The sequence below is a fragment of the Harmonia axyridis genome, chromosome 6 (assembly GCF_914767665.1).
Source record: "Harmonia axyridis chromosome 6, icHarAxyr1.1, whole genome shotgun sequence".
Lineage (NCBI taxonomy): Eukaryota > Metazoa > Arthropoda > Insecta > Coleoptera > Coccinellidae > Harmonia > Harmonia axyridis.
Genome location: NC_059506.1, coordinates 8,984,000 through 9,003,495, shown reverse-complemented (window position 1 = coordinate 9,003,495; position 19,496 = coordinate 8,984,000). Strand labels below are relative to the sequence as shown.

The 19,496-nt window shown below is 33.7% G+C and overlaps 1 protein-coding gene across 4 annotated transcripts in view; it reads right to left on the bottom strand.

Moving 5' to 3' along the window:
• Nucleotides 1–14,875: 14,875 nt before the first annotated feature.
• Nucleotides 14,876–19,496, bottom strand: part of LOC123682785 (potassium voltage-gated channel protein Shaw-like) — a 403,607-nt gene continuing 398,986 nt past the window's right edge. For all 4 annotated transcript variants that reach the window (XM_045621566.1, XM_045621567.1, XM_045621569.1 and 1 more), the window contains 2 exons: nucleotides 17,884–17,964; nucleotides 14,876–15,483 (listed from right to left, as the gene is read on the bottom strand). In XM_045621566.1, the coding sequence (XP_045477522.1) occupies nucleotides 14,942–15,483; nucleotides 17,884–17,964 (623 nt within the window). In that variant the 3' untranslated portion in view covers nucleotides 14,876–14,941. The remainder of the gene's footprint in view (nucleotides 15,484–17,883; nucleotides 17,965–19,496) is intronic.

Below are 19,496 nucleotides of genomic sequence, written 5' to 3'. Positions count from 1 at the left end.
TGAAATAACGAGGTTTTTTTGTATTCTTCATTTCTATTCTCTGACTCCAGTAACGCGACCAATATGAAATATGGCTGTACGAAACATACGGAAAATCTTTAATCATATCATAATTTTCTCATAATATTCGCATACAATAATTTCTGAAAGTATTTCATATTTCTTAATCAAGATTAGATTGAAGGATGTGTGTCTTCAAATTGTTTATAGAATCAGCATTTCCATTTCCGTTTCGAAGTACATTGACCAGAGACATACCTAGCCAGCTTCATATTGCCGTTGAACTGTAGAATTAATATTGCCTTAATAAATCGATTGTCATCATATTTATGTTGGTCATGACGTCACTAGAATTAGGTTATATATACTTGTTGGTATTAGAGATAAACGATCATCAACACATGATTCCGCCTTTTAGTCAGAACCCTTGAGTCCTCAAAAGTCCACTATCTTAGAACCCAAGGTAAAGTTGAGACGTAAACCCCAACATTGGCATACTGCTTGAAATGATAATTTCGCAACTACATAAATGAACTATTTCATTTCGATTGAATTTCTATTTATGAAATGAACACACTAACAAAAAATTTTGAACAAAACCAAGTCGGATTTCTCTCATTAACGACCCCGGCATTCAAGATCTGAAGCTTCCCTGAAAATTTCTTTTTTTCTCCGTTCGGTTCTATGTTTACGGACCGACGGCACAACAGAATAAAAGCTGTCATCGTGACGAAATGATAAAGCGATCTGTTCGTTCTTCTCGCTAAATGACCTTTGGCATTTTATCAGGCCAATATGAAAAATGAATAAACAGAATAAATTTGATGAAATCTGAAACCAGCGCATTCGCCATTTGGTCTAGTAGACAATTATTTACCTGTGGCTTTTGGAGAAAATAAAATCTGAACTCTCCGTAGAATATCCATAGTTCACTTCTTGGAATTATAGAATTAAAAAAATAGAAAGAACAAGATTTGTTTATCCCCGTCCAGATCTTTTTGGTACCAACATACGGCATTAAATAACTCGAAACAGCATTCATTAGTTTTGAAAGCGTAAAAAAGCATTTCTTCTTAACAGTATGTAATGAACAAATGATAAAATGTTTACCGGAATTTTTCTAGTTCCTTCAGTTCCGAAGTTATAATTATTCAATTTTTTTTTTCAAATTTAGAATAACTGAATTCTATAGATAATCATTGAATTTTTTTCCTATTACTATGTCTTACAACATTTCATGTTGTTGAAAACAAAGTACAAATTTTCCAGTTCTTTTGATCAGAACAAAGAACTTTACATGTTCTTCAAATGAAAACGAATCAATATCAATAAAACCGGCCTTAATTTCGAAAAAGAGATGAAACAGAAATAGCCTAAATAGGATTAAAACTCATTTCAGATATAGAAGTTCTTGTTGTTGATCTCTGGGTTGTTAAATGAGATGATGGCATTCTAATCATATGGTAGCCCCCAACAATTTTTTTTATTAGTTTGCCACATCAACAATTAGGTGATGGGCAGTGTTGGATCTGTTAGAAGTATAATATAACACATTATTGATTCATTGTAGAAAAAAATACATATATACATTGATTTCAATTAAATTTCAATATTTAATAGATTCAAAAAAGCTAAGGTATTGAGACTTTCTGGTGTGTTAATCTTGGGGGCTTCATCTTTTTTATTTTTCACATTGAATTGAGTTCTCTTGTTGTTGTACATTTGACATTCTGTGCATTACACACAGTGTTGCGTTATCGTAAATATTGTTATTATTATTATTATTATTAAAGAATTCAGGCAGAATATCGTGGGATTAATGAGGGCCAATGCAGACCTTTGTTGTTGTCAAATATTTTTTTAAGTTAATCATTTGGATGTTGACTTGCCTTTCGAAAATCTTTTCGGCCTTTTTCTATCGAATATGTGACAGTTTTTTTTTCTAAGTTTCTGTGTATAAACCAGTACACAACAAATTAATGTGAGGAATCATTCTCAACCATGGATATATCTTTCATGACACAACAAAACATATAATCGTAAAACGGCTGCATTGATGAAGGAAGGACTTCATGAATTGTATGAACAGCACAATTGATATATTTCGAATAATTTGTCAGACCTATTCATGTAGGCTTGGTTAATCGATCGTCTAGAGGTATGATTCGATTACCTGGCCTTTCGTCTTTTTCTCCGTGACTTTGTTGGATTTGTAATAATGAAACTCTTTTGAATTACTTACATCTATTTACAAAGCCACAATTATACAAGGAAAACTCAGTATTGAGAAGATCCCAATAACGTCCTAATAACAAGTTTCTCACTACTATACGGTATACGGTACTGAATTTCGTCTTCAACTCTCGTTTAATTGATTACTCGAAACGTTTTCGTCGTACTTCAAGTTTTCGGTCGTCTCGTCTTTAACTTGTTCGCGACTCGTCTTAATCTAGTCCGCGAACCGTCTTTTCGTCTTACGTCTTAAGTTGACCGACCGAACTTGTCTCGTCTTTGATTTGAGTTAAACTGTGTCGTCTGTACACATCTTTGGTTTAATCTTAACTGTCCCCGTCTTCGTCTTAATTTCAACTGTGTTCTCTGCCGATTGGAACTACCCTGTCTGTCTCGAATATCCCTTCTTTTCGTTTTGGCCACACCTTTAGGGGAAAGTACCATCTCCTAGTCCAATGAAATCTTTTGCCTTACCGCCCCCAAAGATCTTCGCGGATTCCTGGAAACCGAATATTCTAGAAGGACTAGAGCCTGAGAAAAAAGATAAAACACATGTGGCATGACCGTATTGTCTTCGAACCTTATCAACCCCCCAATAAATCTCTTAAGTTTTACCACCGACCTGACACATTTCTTCGACACCCCGAAGAATCACATCCTTTGTGCATTATGTACAATAACCATTCGTTCCCTGTAAACTCATTGAATTTGTCATGCCCTTGGCACTTGAAGAGACTAAGCATCCGGTTGACCATCTCAATTATTTACAGGGAACAATAGACTGGATCCTACATTCATAACATCTTAATTTAAAGAGAAACAAATATGAATGATAAATGAACATTTTTTTTAGGCATATTTCTCTATTCTTTCTTCAATGCAATGAAAAGAATTGGAAAACATAATCAATGTGTCAGATTGGAGAAGAGAAACAGTTAACTAACATGAAACTAGCCGGGGGATGAGAAGAAAAAATTGGCATTGGAAAAAAGCAAAAGTTAGTTCCGATGGAACGCCCTCCATAACTGTTATTGCAGATGAGGGTTGGAGTAACAGGAATTACGGCCTTAAATTCAATGTGTCTTCGGGTGTTGTAACGGACCGTGACATAAAAATAATAACATCTGACTTCATTGTCATTGTGTTGCAGATAATTTTTTTTGTTGGTTTCTTTTTTATTTCTTCTCCGGTCTAATGATTGTTACTAAGATGAAAAGATAATTCTTCTGCAAGAGTAAGAAATAAAACAGGTGCGTCGTGCTTTCATCATAAAATATGTATATTCTAATAAAACACAAAACCATCCTAATACGAGTAGTTTATTTGATGGTGAAGCTAATAGCTCCACATCCTCAGACCTGCACTACAAGAAAACATATTTACAATAAAAGGGGTATAAACAATATTATCGGTTGGTGAACTGAACTCAAAATAATGAATTCAATTTAAAATCAATTAAATACAACAATGTTCATTCAAAAACTTATTACTACAAAAAGCGATAATCTACGACAATTGTAAATATGTCATAGTCATGAAGGAGAACATAGATCCGGATACCACTAAATACATCAAAGATATCATCTAAATATATCACAGTCAATTACATTTTCAACATCACTGAAAAGGACAAGATCTAAATATTTCACAACATAGATCCTAGAATAGATATGTAATTCATTGAAGTCTAACTGCAAATTAATAGTCACAGTTGGAAAAAGTCATTTCTGTTTTTCTATCTCATATTTCTCAAAATTTTTGATTATTCTGTCATCTACACCACAATATGAGTTCTTGAAACTCTCATTCAAAATCTACAAGATTCTCATCAAAATTAGTTTTTTCTGCTATCTGTTTGATAACATGTGGTTGTAATTTCTCCTGAGCAGATCCATATCATGTAGCTACCGTGCCTTCAGCGGTCATTCATGAAAGGAGAATATCAAAAATCAGATGAAAAAAAAATTTTTTTTTGAAGAGGGCGTGAAATAATAGAAGTTGGAGAATGATGATTATTCCGTCGGAGAAAAAATGTGTTGCTCTTAATTCAAATTACGGATCAAATTCTTCTCAACCTAATATTGCTGAAAGTGAAATGAAGGAAAAGAAATCAGTTTCCTGCAGAAGCTACAAAAAACAAATTTCGGAGGATATTTTGGTTGTGTTTTTAAAAGAATTGAATAATTTTAAATCACACTACGCATATCAATCTATGAATATTTGATGTAGCCAGATTGAAATAGAAATTCATTTGAAATAAATATTCATATGCGATAATACTAGAACTTCTGATTTTAAAAGTGCAATAAATATGTAAAATGTGTTTTTATGTGATAACCTTAGAAAATAATGTAATTGGTGAAAAAAGCGTATTTTTCTTATTCAAAACACTTCTCGAACGCAAATTTATTCTTTACGCTAATATTCATCTGTTATTTTCGTTTCTTTCCCAAAAAACTCAGAATTCAGCAATGTTTCAAGTTAACTGAGATTCACACCAACTGTTGCGATTGTTTGCTACGGTGAACATCTGTAAGAAAATAAGAATTATTCAATAAAAAAAAAAAAAACTTCTGCTTTAATAAAATAATTCCGAAGGAAGGATATCATTAATATCAAACAATAGGTGCCACTTTCGAAGTTGTCATCTTTTGGATTTTGAAGAGTAAAAACTACGTCAATACTAAAAATGAAACGATACACGAACCACAAAAATGGTGAAAATTCTGCAGTTATAGTTTGCTAAACTAAAGCACTTTTGATTCAACGTGAGGCAACCTCTCGGCCGACAATAGTAAAGCTAGTGGGAAAATTTGAATTTTTGGGACAAGTCAAGTGACGTGATGATGTGAGATGTGGGTTGCTCAAGAGAAAATGAGAATATTGCAGCTGTAACCTGTTGTGCTGCCGAAAACCCGGGGTTGTCGTTTCCATTACACTATTATTATTTTGCATAAAGACTTCGGTCTTGAGGCTCTTGAAGTTCAGTTAACACATGAACTCAACCCGGTCGAAGACCAGGAATTTCGTATCTTCGTTGATTGGGTCCTTGAAATGCATCAAAATGACCCACCCTGATTTTCATCGGAAAATCATCTTCAGTGATGAGGCCTATTTTCACTTCGGAGACTACGTCAATAATAGTTATTTATGCAACAAGTGCAAAAAATGACGACGTAATGTCAATTTCACATCGAGTGCAATAAACAATTTTTGCACGAGTTGCATACAACATTCTTGCTACGTTCATGCAATAAGCATGTTGCAATATAAAAATCAAAATCATAGTAGCCGTGAGCGCGTATGTTATCATGATGTGGTCATAGTACAGACAGTTTGCTCTATGGAGTTAGACGGTTACAAATCGGATCAGTTTTGATAAAGGAGTTATTCTCGGCATGGTTTGTTTATCTCTGGCTGCTAACATTAATACAAAAAAATATAAAATATGTAACTGTTTAAAACGTATTGCCAATCTCACAGCATATCTGATAAATATGTAGTGGGTTTGAACGTTTATGTTTGTCATGATGACAGCACGTTGAAGTAGAATGACATATGAGTGCAATAAAAACTTTATTGGTGCAGTTTTTGGGCTAATGATTTGACTTGGCCTTACTTATTCGGAAATAAGGCCGGTGAACGCAATGATGTGCTTGTTGATTTTTATTGGTCCGAATTGAAGGATGTTGAGAGAGACGACATTTATTTACAATAAGACTTTTTTTGGGGCCACGTGAAAAATACAGACTATGCGAATCATCCATGAACTGTTCAAGACACTATTGATGCAATTCGTGAAGTAGTTATCATAAGTAATTGCACAAGTGCATCAAAATTACCGATAATTTCGAATGACAGCGTGTTGTCATAAAAAATGCATGAGTTCATTTTCATTTGAAAATGAAAATGAAAAATGAAATTGGCCGAATGCAGTTTTCCAAAGAAAACACGCTGGAATGCGAAATTATCCGGTCATTTTGATGTACGAGTGTAATTCAGGGGAATATTTCCCGAATAAATTGTTACATTACTTGTCAAACAAATGTAGAATGGAATTGCCATAGATTCGATTTGTGTAAGATGCATAGAAACTATGCATTTATGAACAGTGCAATTATCGCAGGGCTGTTTCGCTTCCTACAATGCAATTATCGCTGTAATTTTCGATAATTGTTCTCCATATACATAGAATTTTTGACAGGAGGGAAATATTCGATGATACATAGCAGCAAATGAGCGACGTGAAAAATTGCATGAAAAGGATATAATTCTGCAGATGTCGCCTTGGGGCAATTTGGTTGATATCGTCTTCAATTGTTAATGGAATACCTTCTTTTTTAAAATGAAATAAACATCCATTTTTGAAATATACTATTTTTTTTGATCAAAATCAAATTGAAATTCGAATTGATCTAAATGAAACTTCTTATAATCTTATTGGGAAAACCCTTTAGTTTCACGTGGAAAGTACCAGGTCTCTCAGGATTCATCTGGAATGCTTTTGCTTAGCTTTTGAGCCTCGCGACCGTTGAAGTAACTGATAGAATACAAAAAAAAATAAACGAGTTTAGTACAGTCTTCATATACTTATGCATAGTTCACTCCCAGATGAAGGCAAACTGTCGTTACTTGACCATATGTTAGACTGTACTATGTGTTATCTTTGAAGAGAGCTCCGATTGAAGCTCAAGATTATGTAAACGCCACTGTCTATCTTCGCGTTGGAACGGTGTTGACACAGAGTACAACGACAGGGCCTATCACGTCTATCACAATGTTTACCGAGAGGATGAACTAGTTCTCTGCATCCACAATCCCCGTGTAACTGGATATCGATTTGCGTTCGCTGTGGAAATGAAGGAAATATTAGACGATGTCTGGCAGAACACCTAATATATCGCCTCTATTTCTGGTGAAATCCACCAGATAGCTGTGATAATTCAGCATCAAAAATTTTCGTATAATTCCGCCGGATTTTAAACTATTGAAATATAGCAAATCTCGAAGAAAAACTCTCTAAACGAGAACTTTGAGAAGGTAGGTCCATATCTATATTCTGCTAGAATTTTCAGGTTCAAAATCGATATTATCCCTGAACATACAAGATTTGTATAAGGTAAGAAAATAAATTCATTTCGAAAGTCGTCATTCTTGAATTTCAATAATATCGGACGTGGATTCCCATTGTTTTCTTCCTAATCTATGACACATTCTGATTGCATTTACTACTGAAGTAAAGTCAACATATTTACATGTGTGGATAAGTATTTCCCTTATGTTTTCATTCGGCGTTTCATTCAAACCAAAAACAATCAAATTGGACTTCTTATTTTCCTGTTGAAATTTATCCAGTTTTTCTTGAGTTTCGTGCAAGGTTTTCTTGATTTGGTCGAAATCATTTTGAAAACTTGATTTAACCTTCGACAGAATTTTATCCATTATTCCATCCAGGTACGATTCCAAAGCTTCTGCGACAGTTTGTTTGACGATTTCTTCAATATAAGCTTTGCTTTCACGAGTAAGGCCCATGTTCACTAATTCAATAAGTTGAGCTTTTCAAATTAAGAATAATATCCTTATTTTACAAGTTGGAGTTTTGAGTTTTTCGGGACTACAACTTAATACCGTAGGGACCGCAATTCAATTCGTCTACTCTCGACCAGTCATATGTGATTCAAAATCGGATCTATTATCACTGAAATATTAGTTTCTCTTAAAATTTTGCTTGCTTTTTATGGCTCCGACAGCAACATCAACACGATCTCTTGCGTTAAGCTAAAATTTGTTATTTCGTTATTACAACTCGGTCGTTTTTGCTGTCACTTAAGTATTCGGTTTCTCTTGTTCCGATATTCTTCTCGAATTTTCTTCGGGTTTTGGTGACGCGATCAACATTAATTTAAAATTTATGAATTATATAGTTATTCTCTGGAAAATATTCAGTAGTTTATGCAAGCTAGCAGAGCTATCTTTTGTGATCATTAAAGTGACTTCTCTTCCCTTCAAGGAACCGTTCTTGCCTTTATTTCCTACCTCTCATCAATCCACACATTTTCTCATTCGAAAGGGTATAGGCAGACGATAAAATCCTCGTCTTGCAAATTTCAACGCATTGAAGCGACTGAACTAAAAACCAACGATAGTTTGAATTAACCAGCCTTGGCAACTAAGTTGCTCGTCTGTGGGCTGGTTGGTGTTTTGATATTCCTAGGTTGGTGCGATATCAAATCGGTTTGATATTCGATGGGCAGAACCTAATGTAAGCATCTAAGTTGCAGCATCTGTGGAGTTAACAAATTCATTTAGATTTGTGCATGTGGATGGATCCTTATATGCATAAAAACATATTTAGAAAACTCCACAATTCAGCAGAGACTGAAGAGAAATAAATATCGAAAATGAGAAGGTTATTGATTTTTTTTCCTCAAAAAAATTCCGAAAGGCTCAATATCATTTTATAATATGAATCAGACTTAATATTTTTTTGTATTTTTTCATATTTTTTATAAGAACATAATGAAAAATCTTTCTTCTTTTTCCAATAGTTCCTGCGAGTCAACTGCAAACAACCTGTTTGGCAACCGTTATTTTCACCCACTTTTGGTTGCTAACCTAGTTGACAACTAGGTTGGCAACTAAGTTGCTCGTCTGTGGGCCCCTTTAGCGGCAAATATCCCGAGCTCACAGAAGTTCATTATGTTGGTATTGAGTGGAATTAAATGGCCATTGATGTCCGGGTTTTTCTGCATAATTTGACCCCCCCTTAACTTTGTTACTAAAAGAGGTACAGAAAAATGTTTTTTACAAAAGTTTCACGAAATCGACAAATGTTTTTTAAAATGATTTCACAAAACGAAATATATACAGAGTGGGCGACATATTGATAGCAACTTCATTTTTTCAAATGGAACACCCTGTATATTTATCTATTTTTGACTAGTTCTTTTTCCCCTGATTTCAAATATATCACATATATTTGGTCTATCTCTCTTATTCTGAGCACCACAGAGTTTCAAATTTTGGGAATGACCTGGCCAGCTAAGTAATCAGTATTCAAGTGGTAGGCTGCGATAACTCAAAATGTCCTTTTTTGAGTTATCTCGTTGGCAATTTGACTATATGTCATATCGTTGCCAACGAGATAACTCAAAAAAGGGCATTTTGAGTTATCGCAGCCTACCACCTGAAAACTGTTGACTGAGCATGCCAGGTGATTCTTAAAATTTGAAACTCTGTGGTACCCAGAATAAGAGAGATAGACCAAACATATGTTATATATTCGAAATCAGGAAAAAAAGAGCTAGTCAAAAATAGAAAAATATACAGGGTGTTCTATTTGAAAAAATGAAGTTGCAATCAATATGTTACATTTTTTTGTACCTCTTTTATTAACAAAGTTAAAGGGGGGTCAAATTATGGTAAAAAACCCGGTACAATTCCATAACTTTTACACAGATGGATGGTCAAACCCTGCAGGAATTACATGAGATTTTTGATAAAAAACTGTTTTATCTGTTCAATCATTGTTTGTAGTATCTCTGTAGCTCAATCAGATCGGAATATCCTTGCCCTATGGCGCTTCGATGATGTGGTGAATCATTATAGATACGAGAGATATACTAATTATCCATACAAGAGATATAAACAAATACTAGAAATTTCATCTTCTTCCTTATTAATATCGATTTAAGGTGTTCAGCAACCATTGGAAGTCCTCGTTTCCTTCAACAAATATGATCTGAAACAACAATTTTTATTTTTCCTGGTTTAAAAACATCTGGAGTATTTTAAAGAAACTTCTCATACCAGTTTTGAGACTCTCAATAATCTGAACAATGTCTATTGATTTACTCAACCAAGGCAAAATGATGAATTACTTAACAAGAATCTTACGGGTTTCGGAGTTCCGAACGGCAGATATCAGTTTAAAAAATAGCTTCCAATATAAAAAGTCTAGAACTTTATAATAGAGTAAAATTGATGATTATGATGCCTAGGAAAGGATTCGCCTGTCCAAGACAAGAATTATCGGATTTGTATTGTAGATTGGTCAACAACTTATTCTTTGTATGGAATAGATGGCATAAATGTCCCAAAATATTCTAAGACAATTATTCAGACTACTTAGATTTTTTTTTATTCTATATTTTATGAGTACATTTTTGGATATTCCAACAGACAACTTTTCGAGCACTTTTATATGGAGTTTCAAGCTTGTTTCACTCAAACAAACACTGTAACGGACAAAAACACTTGACCAGAGCAACATATACAACATATGTTTCTGTGGTTAGTCTTCATTTATAACGAGCGTTCATTTAAATTCGTGTTGTGTAGAATTAAGAGTTGATTTTCTGAGATTACAAGTAGCGCTTAGCTTTTTAGCATATTTGGTTCACAGATTTGAAATTTGCCTAGAACATGAGGTACGTAAATGGGAAACTATAGGAGTAGCGTAACATAATTTGATTCATTTCGGAATTATCAATTGATGCTCAAAAGTAATTAACTATCTTATTTATTTATGAAAATTTTTTCGTGCATCAAAAATATCAATGTTTTTCTCAATTTAATGATTTAGCTCTAAGTTATAAAAAAAGGGTTCTTGATGAAAGGAAGTATGTTGACAAATGTAGGTAAGTGATATGGTTTAAGGTAAGCGCTTGTACACAGAGAATCAATTCTAATTTCTCCACATCACTCTTGACCACGAATTTAAATGAACGCACGTTACTTGGTAGAATAATTTTATTAACTTGACATTTCCTTCTTTTCGCAATAGCTTCTCTAATTAACGAATTTATTAAAACATCAGCAAACCTACTTGATAGATATTGATCATTCAGTTATTCATTTAATTTCGTCGACTAGAATTATTTCAAATAAATTGATTTCTCATAAAAAGAATTGAAGTTAATAATACCTAACTTTGTCTTGATCCAATGATTAGTCCAATTGAAAAGAGAGGAGGCAAAGACAAAGGGAAGAACAATAGTCGTTCTGAGGAAATATATAAATGTTCTTCATTCAATATACAGGAATTTTTTCTGTAGGTGAATTACAGCCATCTTTTTTTATAACGTATAGCCAACTCATACTAAAAGTAGAATTCTTGATAAGAAGAACAGTAACCCTTATAGGGATCTGTAATCCGTGATATTTCTTTTTGTTAGATGTAATTCATAATAGCATCACGAAAAGATACCTACATATTGTTCGCTTCAAGATTTTTGAATATGGTATTTGCAACTTTCCATTTTTAGTTTGATTCATTGATCAAAATTCCCACATTATAATACTTTTCCTCGGTAAATGTCCTGTTACCTTTTTCTTCTTTTGTAAGAGAATGCACTAAATGGTCTTTACAGATATTCCAATATCTATTAAATAGTATACAAAAATTTTGAGCAATAAAGTTCACACAGAACACAATAAATTCTCCTGACTCGTACATGCTCTGAGTTTCTGAGAGTTCTCACCACTAGGAGATTCAGACTTATAAAGTAAACTTGCAAAACGATCAATATTTTGGAGTTGTTCGCCCTCCAACAGATGGCAGCATAAAAAGAGAGCTCGAATTACTTCTGGGTTTGAATTCCCAATTAGAATTGTAAGATTGAATGTACGATTGAATCTTACAATTCAAAAAGTGTTATGAACAAGATTTCTACTGACAAAAACATACACATTGAATTGTTTCTGGATGTATCCATCAACACCTGTTTTTTTATTAAGGTGATCATCCACCTGATGAATAAACATTGAAATATGACCTTGAAGCATACAGGTCTTCGTCACGTAATATATCATTGTAAGTTTGGTGAGAAAATATAATGGAAATAATTGGAGGAAAATGAAATAAATGACTAGAACATAGAGGAAAGCAAGGACATTGCATCAGGAGTTTATGAATGGCAGTTCCTATATGCGCATAATGCGCCGTTGGAAGACACAAAACTGTATATAGAATTATATGAGATGTTTATAAGTATGGCCTTAAAAACAGAATCAACCTAGTCTGATCCGTTGAAATGAAAATATAAAATTCTTATTTTCGATCTGCTCCTTAAATTTCATATATTACTGGTGATGTTTGATATACATACATATATGCTAGGAATTTCAGTTAAATATTGGGTTTTGTTTCAATATTCCTGATTTTTCAATATAATTGACCTTTGATTGTTTGGATTGAGCGAACAATTTAAAATTTTTTACAAATCTTGATAACGTTATTTCATATAGATGTATATAGCGAATATCAATTTGGTCGGATCTGTTGTCAATGAAATATTCATTTTATTTCGATATTTTCCTATAATTTTCGAAATTTTGCATTATGCGCTTGAAATTGATTTTTCAAATGAAGAATTCCATCTAATCGAATTCGTTGATCATTAATATATTAGAAAAACAAAATTTCGAACGACCATATTTCTGGAATCATTAGTCAGATTTTGCCCATTAATCATTTATTCTCCTTTGTTGAAAATTTCAAGTTTTTAGGATTTCCTCTCAAGAGTTATTGTATTTAAGGCCTCATAAATGGATATGGACGTACATACATAATCGAATTTCAGGACGGATTCGTCATCAGTGAGTAGAACCTTATAGTTTGAGGCTATACGTGGCCTGAAATTCGAGAAATACAGAGATTGTGACAAATTCATACAGCAACGAACAACGAGCGCTTGAAAATGAGAAAAAGATGGGTAATTTATAGGTTTTCCAGCTTCGGGTGATAACGCACAGAAGGTACCTACAAGTTTTTCTCCTTAACTTTCAAATCAATTATTTCATCAGCCAAGTGCGATGTTCATGTATAGGTTTTTTTGTATACCAATAGCCTACTGAGTATTTATGTGAATTCTTTGAAACTTTTTTCATAAAATTTAAAACATGAAGATAATTTTGAATTTTACTATGTAATGCTTTGGGGAGATTTCATTGAAAAACGATGAAGAAATAACAAATTCATCTAATATTCTTTTCTCTGTAATAGTGATCCAAGGTGGAAAAATATTGTTGTCTTATCTGAGGAGCAAAGCAATATTTTACTCAAGTGTCGAAGTCGATATGACCAATTTCAAACAATATGATCAATGAGAAAAAGAAAAGAATAAACATTTTAGAATTCAAAGCTTTTTGAAATTTCAAAAGGGGATTTTATACTTAGTGATAATTCAGAAAGAATTGTCCCAATAGTTTAAACCTGATAAAAATAAATAGCATTTATAGCAAATACCATGAACATAGGACCAAACCCTCTTTAATACTTACATAACTCGAAAAATATCATTAGAGTTCTCAGAAAGATTTCAGTCTATGTGTCCGAATATGTAAAATTATAGTTAACTATATTCACTATTATTTATTGGTATGCCATCTAAAGCAAGATGATTATCGACTTTTTCAATGTGTACAGTTATGTTGTCAAGTGTTCTTTCAAAGGAGTTTCGAGGTTTTTTTTACCCAATTCATGAAGCGTTGCAATCATTACCATTAGCGTTCAAATATACAATGATCCTCTCCAACATGGAATTTTCTAATTTCGAACCTGTAGGAAGAGAAAAAGATTCTGGATGAAATAATATTGCATTATGCGATATCTAACGGAAGAAGTATACCTTCTACAGTTTCGGTATCGCATAATGATCCCTTCCTCACAAAAATGAAAAACTGGAACGGGTACCTGTATGTCAAACAGATGGCGCTTCACGTTCCATTTAGAGGTAATATGTATATTTAGAGCTAATATATATATTTAGAGCTAATATGTATATTACCTCTAAATTCGGCGGCACTGTAGTGCCGCCAAATTTTCCAAGGGTTTAATTCAAATGTGTATATAATCGAGGAACTCAATAAAACATGGTTTTACATCAAATTATGATGTCAGGATTCAATCACTTTTTATGCAACCTTTTATTGATATCGTAACTATTTTAAGAAGGTCAATGGTTACATTGATTAATAATTAATTTTCATAAGTAATGGCACAAGTGCATCAAAATTACAGATAATTTTACATGACAGCGTGGTTTCATAAAAACTGCATGAGTTCTCCACCTTCGGTGTCGGGCTCTTTCTCCAAAAATAAAAATGACCGAATGCAGTTTTTCAAAGAAAACACGCTGGAATGCGAAATTATCCGGTCATTTTGATGCACGAGTGTAATTCGGGGGAATATTTCCCTAATAAACTATTACATCACTTGTCAAACTGATGTAGAATGGAATTGCCATAGATTCGAACTGTGTAAGATCCATAGAAACTATGCATATATGAACAGAACAATTATCGCAGTGCTGTTTCGCTTCCTACAATGCAATTATCGCTGTAATTTTCGATAATTGTTCTCCATATACATAGAATTTTTGACGGGAGGGAAATATTCTCTATAAGATACTGATAGAAACTTTTGTAATCCTTAAATTAGTTTTCTTATTGAACAAATACTAAATTAAGTTATCTTAATGTTGCCTATTGATATTGCAGCAACAAAATATCGTCTTCCAAAAACTGATAGATTCAGCTTTAGAAAAAACTGAAATGAATAAGGGCCTCAACAATAATGTTGTCGAACTCCTTTAGGAAAATCTCATTCTCAATGATGGAATAAAACTGAGAACAAATCAACACCACTTAAAACATATATATTTAATTACAGAAAAAGGTAGGACAAATTACATCGAAGGAAAAAATGTTAAACCTCTGAATTATCAAGATCATTCTCTACACAATCTACTTTGGTATCACAATTCTTTGATTCTTTTTTTCCGTTGAATATACAATTAACATCGATTTCTTCCGGAGTTGATCGAATGGACGAGTTCGTGAACTCGGTGCTTGGCGATTTGAATTCGCAATCTGGGGACTTCAGTCTGTTGCTGCTCTTGGAATTGACAGAAATATAGGAGTTTTTCCTGCTGCGGTTCTCTATTATGCTGACCAGGACTTCGGTGGAGCTGCTAATAGCCATGGCAGGTATTGAGGGAATTCTACAGTCTGGACTCATTCTAGGTACCAAGCTGCCATCTTCGGTGAACTTGGAAACGTCCAGACTCTTCCTTTGGATGCTAGCCGTTTGGTAGTGGGTGACTGGGGAGAGTTCTCGTGGTTCTGACCGATATTCCCTCTGGTATAACGGGAGATACTTGGGTTGGAGAGGAAGGGTGTCTACAGCTTCTTGGACAGCCGCTGGTCGATGTAGGGGGTGAGGATTTATGGTCTCCAGTATTCCATTTTCTGTGAAATTAATATTGCTTTAATTTTAAAATTAAATTTTTATGGCAATCAATTTTTTTTTACTTCGAATAACATATGAGATAAGTTCAAATAGAAAATCTTTGCGATGTCAACTGGGTTTTCATATTTTCATATTTCATTAGTGCATTGTGTCATAAAAGAAATCATCTCATGAAGATCTCTTTTGCGACTATTGATGAGCGATATTGCACTTAGTGCGGCCGTACACGGACTGCTTCAAGCAGTTGGGAATCGACTGCTAATGCAAATGCCCGCCACTCACGAGGCGTTTTTTCGAGCGTTTGGAAGCAGGCGACCAAGTAGCTTGCGTCGAAATGGTAGCTAGTCTGCCATCACTTGCTGCCGTCGAAACCTGCCACTCGAGAGGTTCTTTTATTGAGTATCTGGGTCGGATTTCAGATGACAGCTGCAATTTATCAGGTACCGTCGGAACTTCGTAGCGTACCAAATTCTTGTGCAAAATGAAAGAATTTTTGATAGGTTTCATCGAAATATTTAGGCAGACAACCTGGAAAATGAAAAGTTCAGCATACGCAAACAAGAATATCAAAAATAAAGCCTATGGGGAACTAGTAGAATATTCCAAAGGATAATTACAGAATGGAAGAGTAGATGTAAATTTCTATTTGGTCGATATCGTTTTCCATCGTTATTGAAAAATCTTCCTCTACATTGAAATAAACATTCATTAATTTCTCTTAAAATATACTCGTTTTCTTTAATATCAAAATGACAGCTCTTTTTGGAAAACCCCTTCAGTAAAACAACTGATATTTTAGCTAATTTCATTTCAAATTAGTTGATAACATTTATAGTTTCCGACATATTTTTTGATACGGCTTTCGGATTTTTCATTCGATACGTAAACAGAAAATTACAGGCTAGGACAATCGAATTGGTAATGATAAAATTATTTTGAGTAATTTGGTTCGAACTTTCAAATCTCATTTTTTCAAATTACAGATATGAGTACACATTGTTGCAAAAAAAAATGTTCGATTAGGCTTTCACATCAGTAAAAATACTGATTGACTAGAAACGTTACCATCGAATGGGAAATATCATGGAAGAAAGATCTCTTCATAAAAAGAAACAAATTTTGGACATATGCTAGACAAAGTCTGAAAGTAAATATCCAAACCTTCCAATTGGATTATTATTTTCAATAATAATCCTTTGGTATCGGTTACACTTTTTTATTACTCCTTTCTGCTTCTTTTCTTTTTGTTTTAGGATCCAATTGGAAATTATAGAGTCGTCAACCGAAAAGAGAGGATAAAGGAAATTTTGTTTTGGTTGAAGAGGAAGTCCTTCGATATAAATTATGTCATCTTATTCTGTAAACGTTTACACAAACCAGTCACTACACCGATACGGGGAGACAGAGTTTTTGCTGAGGTTTTTATCTGTTCTCTTGTATCATACGTTGAAATGTATGATGCCCCGTTACATTTCCTCTGCTAATACTGAGATTCATCGACACATATGCTTGATTGTTTGAAATTAATATTTTGTATTGCTCTTTCTCAAAAGAATATATATATATATATTACTTATTCGATTGTCCTAGCCTGTAAGTATCTGTTAAGTCTGTTAAGTATCGAATGAAAAATCCGAAAGTCGTATCAAAAAATATGTCGGAAACTATAAATGTTATCAGCTAATTTGAAATGAAATTAGCTAAAATATCAGTTGTTATACTGAAGATATCGGCCAAATAGAAATTTACATCTACTCTTTCATTCGGTAATTTTCCTTTGGAATATTCTACTAGTTCCCCATAGGCTTTATTTTTGATATTCCTGTTTGCGTATGCTGAACTTTTCATTTTCCATCGACAGTTTGTCTGCCTAAATATTTCGATGAAGCCTATCAAAAATTTTTTCATTTTGCACAAGAATTTGGTACGCTACATAGTTCCGATGGTACCTGATAAATTGCCAGCTGTGTGTGATCATCTGAAATCCGACCCGGATACTCAATAAAACAACCTCTCAAGTGGCAGGTTTCGACGGCAGCAAGGGATGGCAGACTAGCTACCATTTAGACGCAAGCTACGTGGTCGCCTGCTTCCAAACGCTCGAAAAAACGCCTCGTGAGTGGCGGACATTAGTGTGATTCAATCACTGATATCTTCAAATCATAAGTATTCAAAGTTCCTCGCCTATAACGTACAACGTGATCATGATCACAGTTCACAGCTGTGATATCATATCCTACTCGGCTAGCCCAGTATTTCACAGTTCCAACAAATCGTGATTATTTGATATTGAATAATTATGAAACTGTTATTCAATGATAATGTAACTTGTAAGTTTCTCCATATGAAGGAAGAATTTAGGATAATTAAGTATAGATTTTTTTATATTCCATAAATACCTGTATCCTGATGTGGATGGGCATTATACGGTCCATTGTGATGAAGAACAGCAATACTCGGCAATGATGGACCTTGAAAACCTGAAAGTATTCGATCGTAAACAAAAATAACAATCAATTCAAGTACGTTGTTGTGAATATCAAAGGTATGAAATTCGGAATATACATATAAAAAGATATTTCTTCACGAAAAGCCAAAACTATATCGCACTGGAAGAAGTTTTGATCAATCGCTCTTCAAAGAAAACGTGCTATCATCGCAGATAGATAGTGATAGACCAGTGTCACTCTTCTGGGAGCTCTTCAGTTTATATGACAACCTTATGAAAACAGGGGCTATTTGATCGAAAGTCAGCAGAAACATTACACGTTGTATGCGTTCAGGTGATACTTGGCGTTAAAAAACTCAAGTTTTCTCCTATCAGTCACTTAAAAACTAGAAATCTACCTCCGTTGACAGCACATTTTCCCAATTAACTATTGATTTAGACTTGTGTCAATACGATATTTTTGTTAATCATTATCATTTTATCAATGTTTAGGCAAATGGTGCAACTGGCCCTTAGTCATTTTACAATGCACAGTTATAAGCATTGTTCATTTTTTTCATGCAACATCTTCATACGGTAATATACTCAAGTCAATATAAATGAGGCATAGTATTTAATTGATTCAGTCCTTACTTGGTGGAAAATCATATTGATTTGGTAAAAAATAATTGTAAACACTTACTACTTTCCACAGTTTAAAAAAAAAAAAATTTCTAAATTCCAAATTTCAATAAATAAAGTAATATAGTACCCCGAAACGAGAAGACCGATGACCCATCAAAGTATCCATAAATTAACATTTCATTGCTCCATAGGCACTTTCATTTTTGTGTATATATAGCTGAAATTGTATTTTAAAATTCAACACTTTGCAATGTAACCCTGATGAAGCCGCTTAGACGGCGAAACAATTGTCGTAAATTATTAAAAACTGTGGAAAGTAGTAAGTGTTTACAATTATTTTTTACCAGATAAATGAGGCATGTTTAGTAAACGCTTTTCTACCATGTTGCAGGGATAAATTCTCCTCCAAGGTAGCTGTATAATGGTATTTATTCTCTTTTTTGATTTGTCATATACTGGAATACTGTTCATCAGTTTCCAAGAAATTAACTTCGTATGGAACTATTCACAAAAATCTGATGAAGTAGTACCCTATAGTTCTCTTCAGCACTGTTGAGTTAGCATTGAAATATATGGCTGTGTGAAGTGAAGGTTACTGATGCATTAAACTAGAGCACATTCAAATTCGTCACATGATCCCGATAGGTATGACCTCTATAAGGAATACCAATAATTTTTCTATGGTGAGCAAAATTATTTGTTATACTCTTCATGCTAAACAACGAAATATTATACAAATAAATCTGTCGGCAAGCTAAATTTGTGGATAAATTTGAACTGGTGGCAGAGTAGACCTTTGGACAAGATAAATCTGTGTGCTAGGCAGATCTACTTGCCGGATAGATCTACCGATTAAGTGGATTTACCTGTTAGAGAGATCCACTAGTTTCAACTTATGTCGCACCAAGTAAAAAAGAGTAGCTGACGTGCGACGAAAGC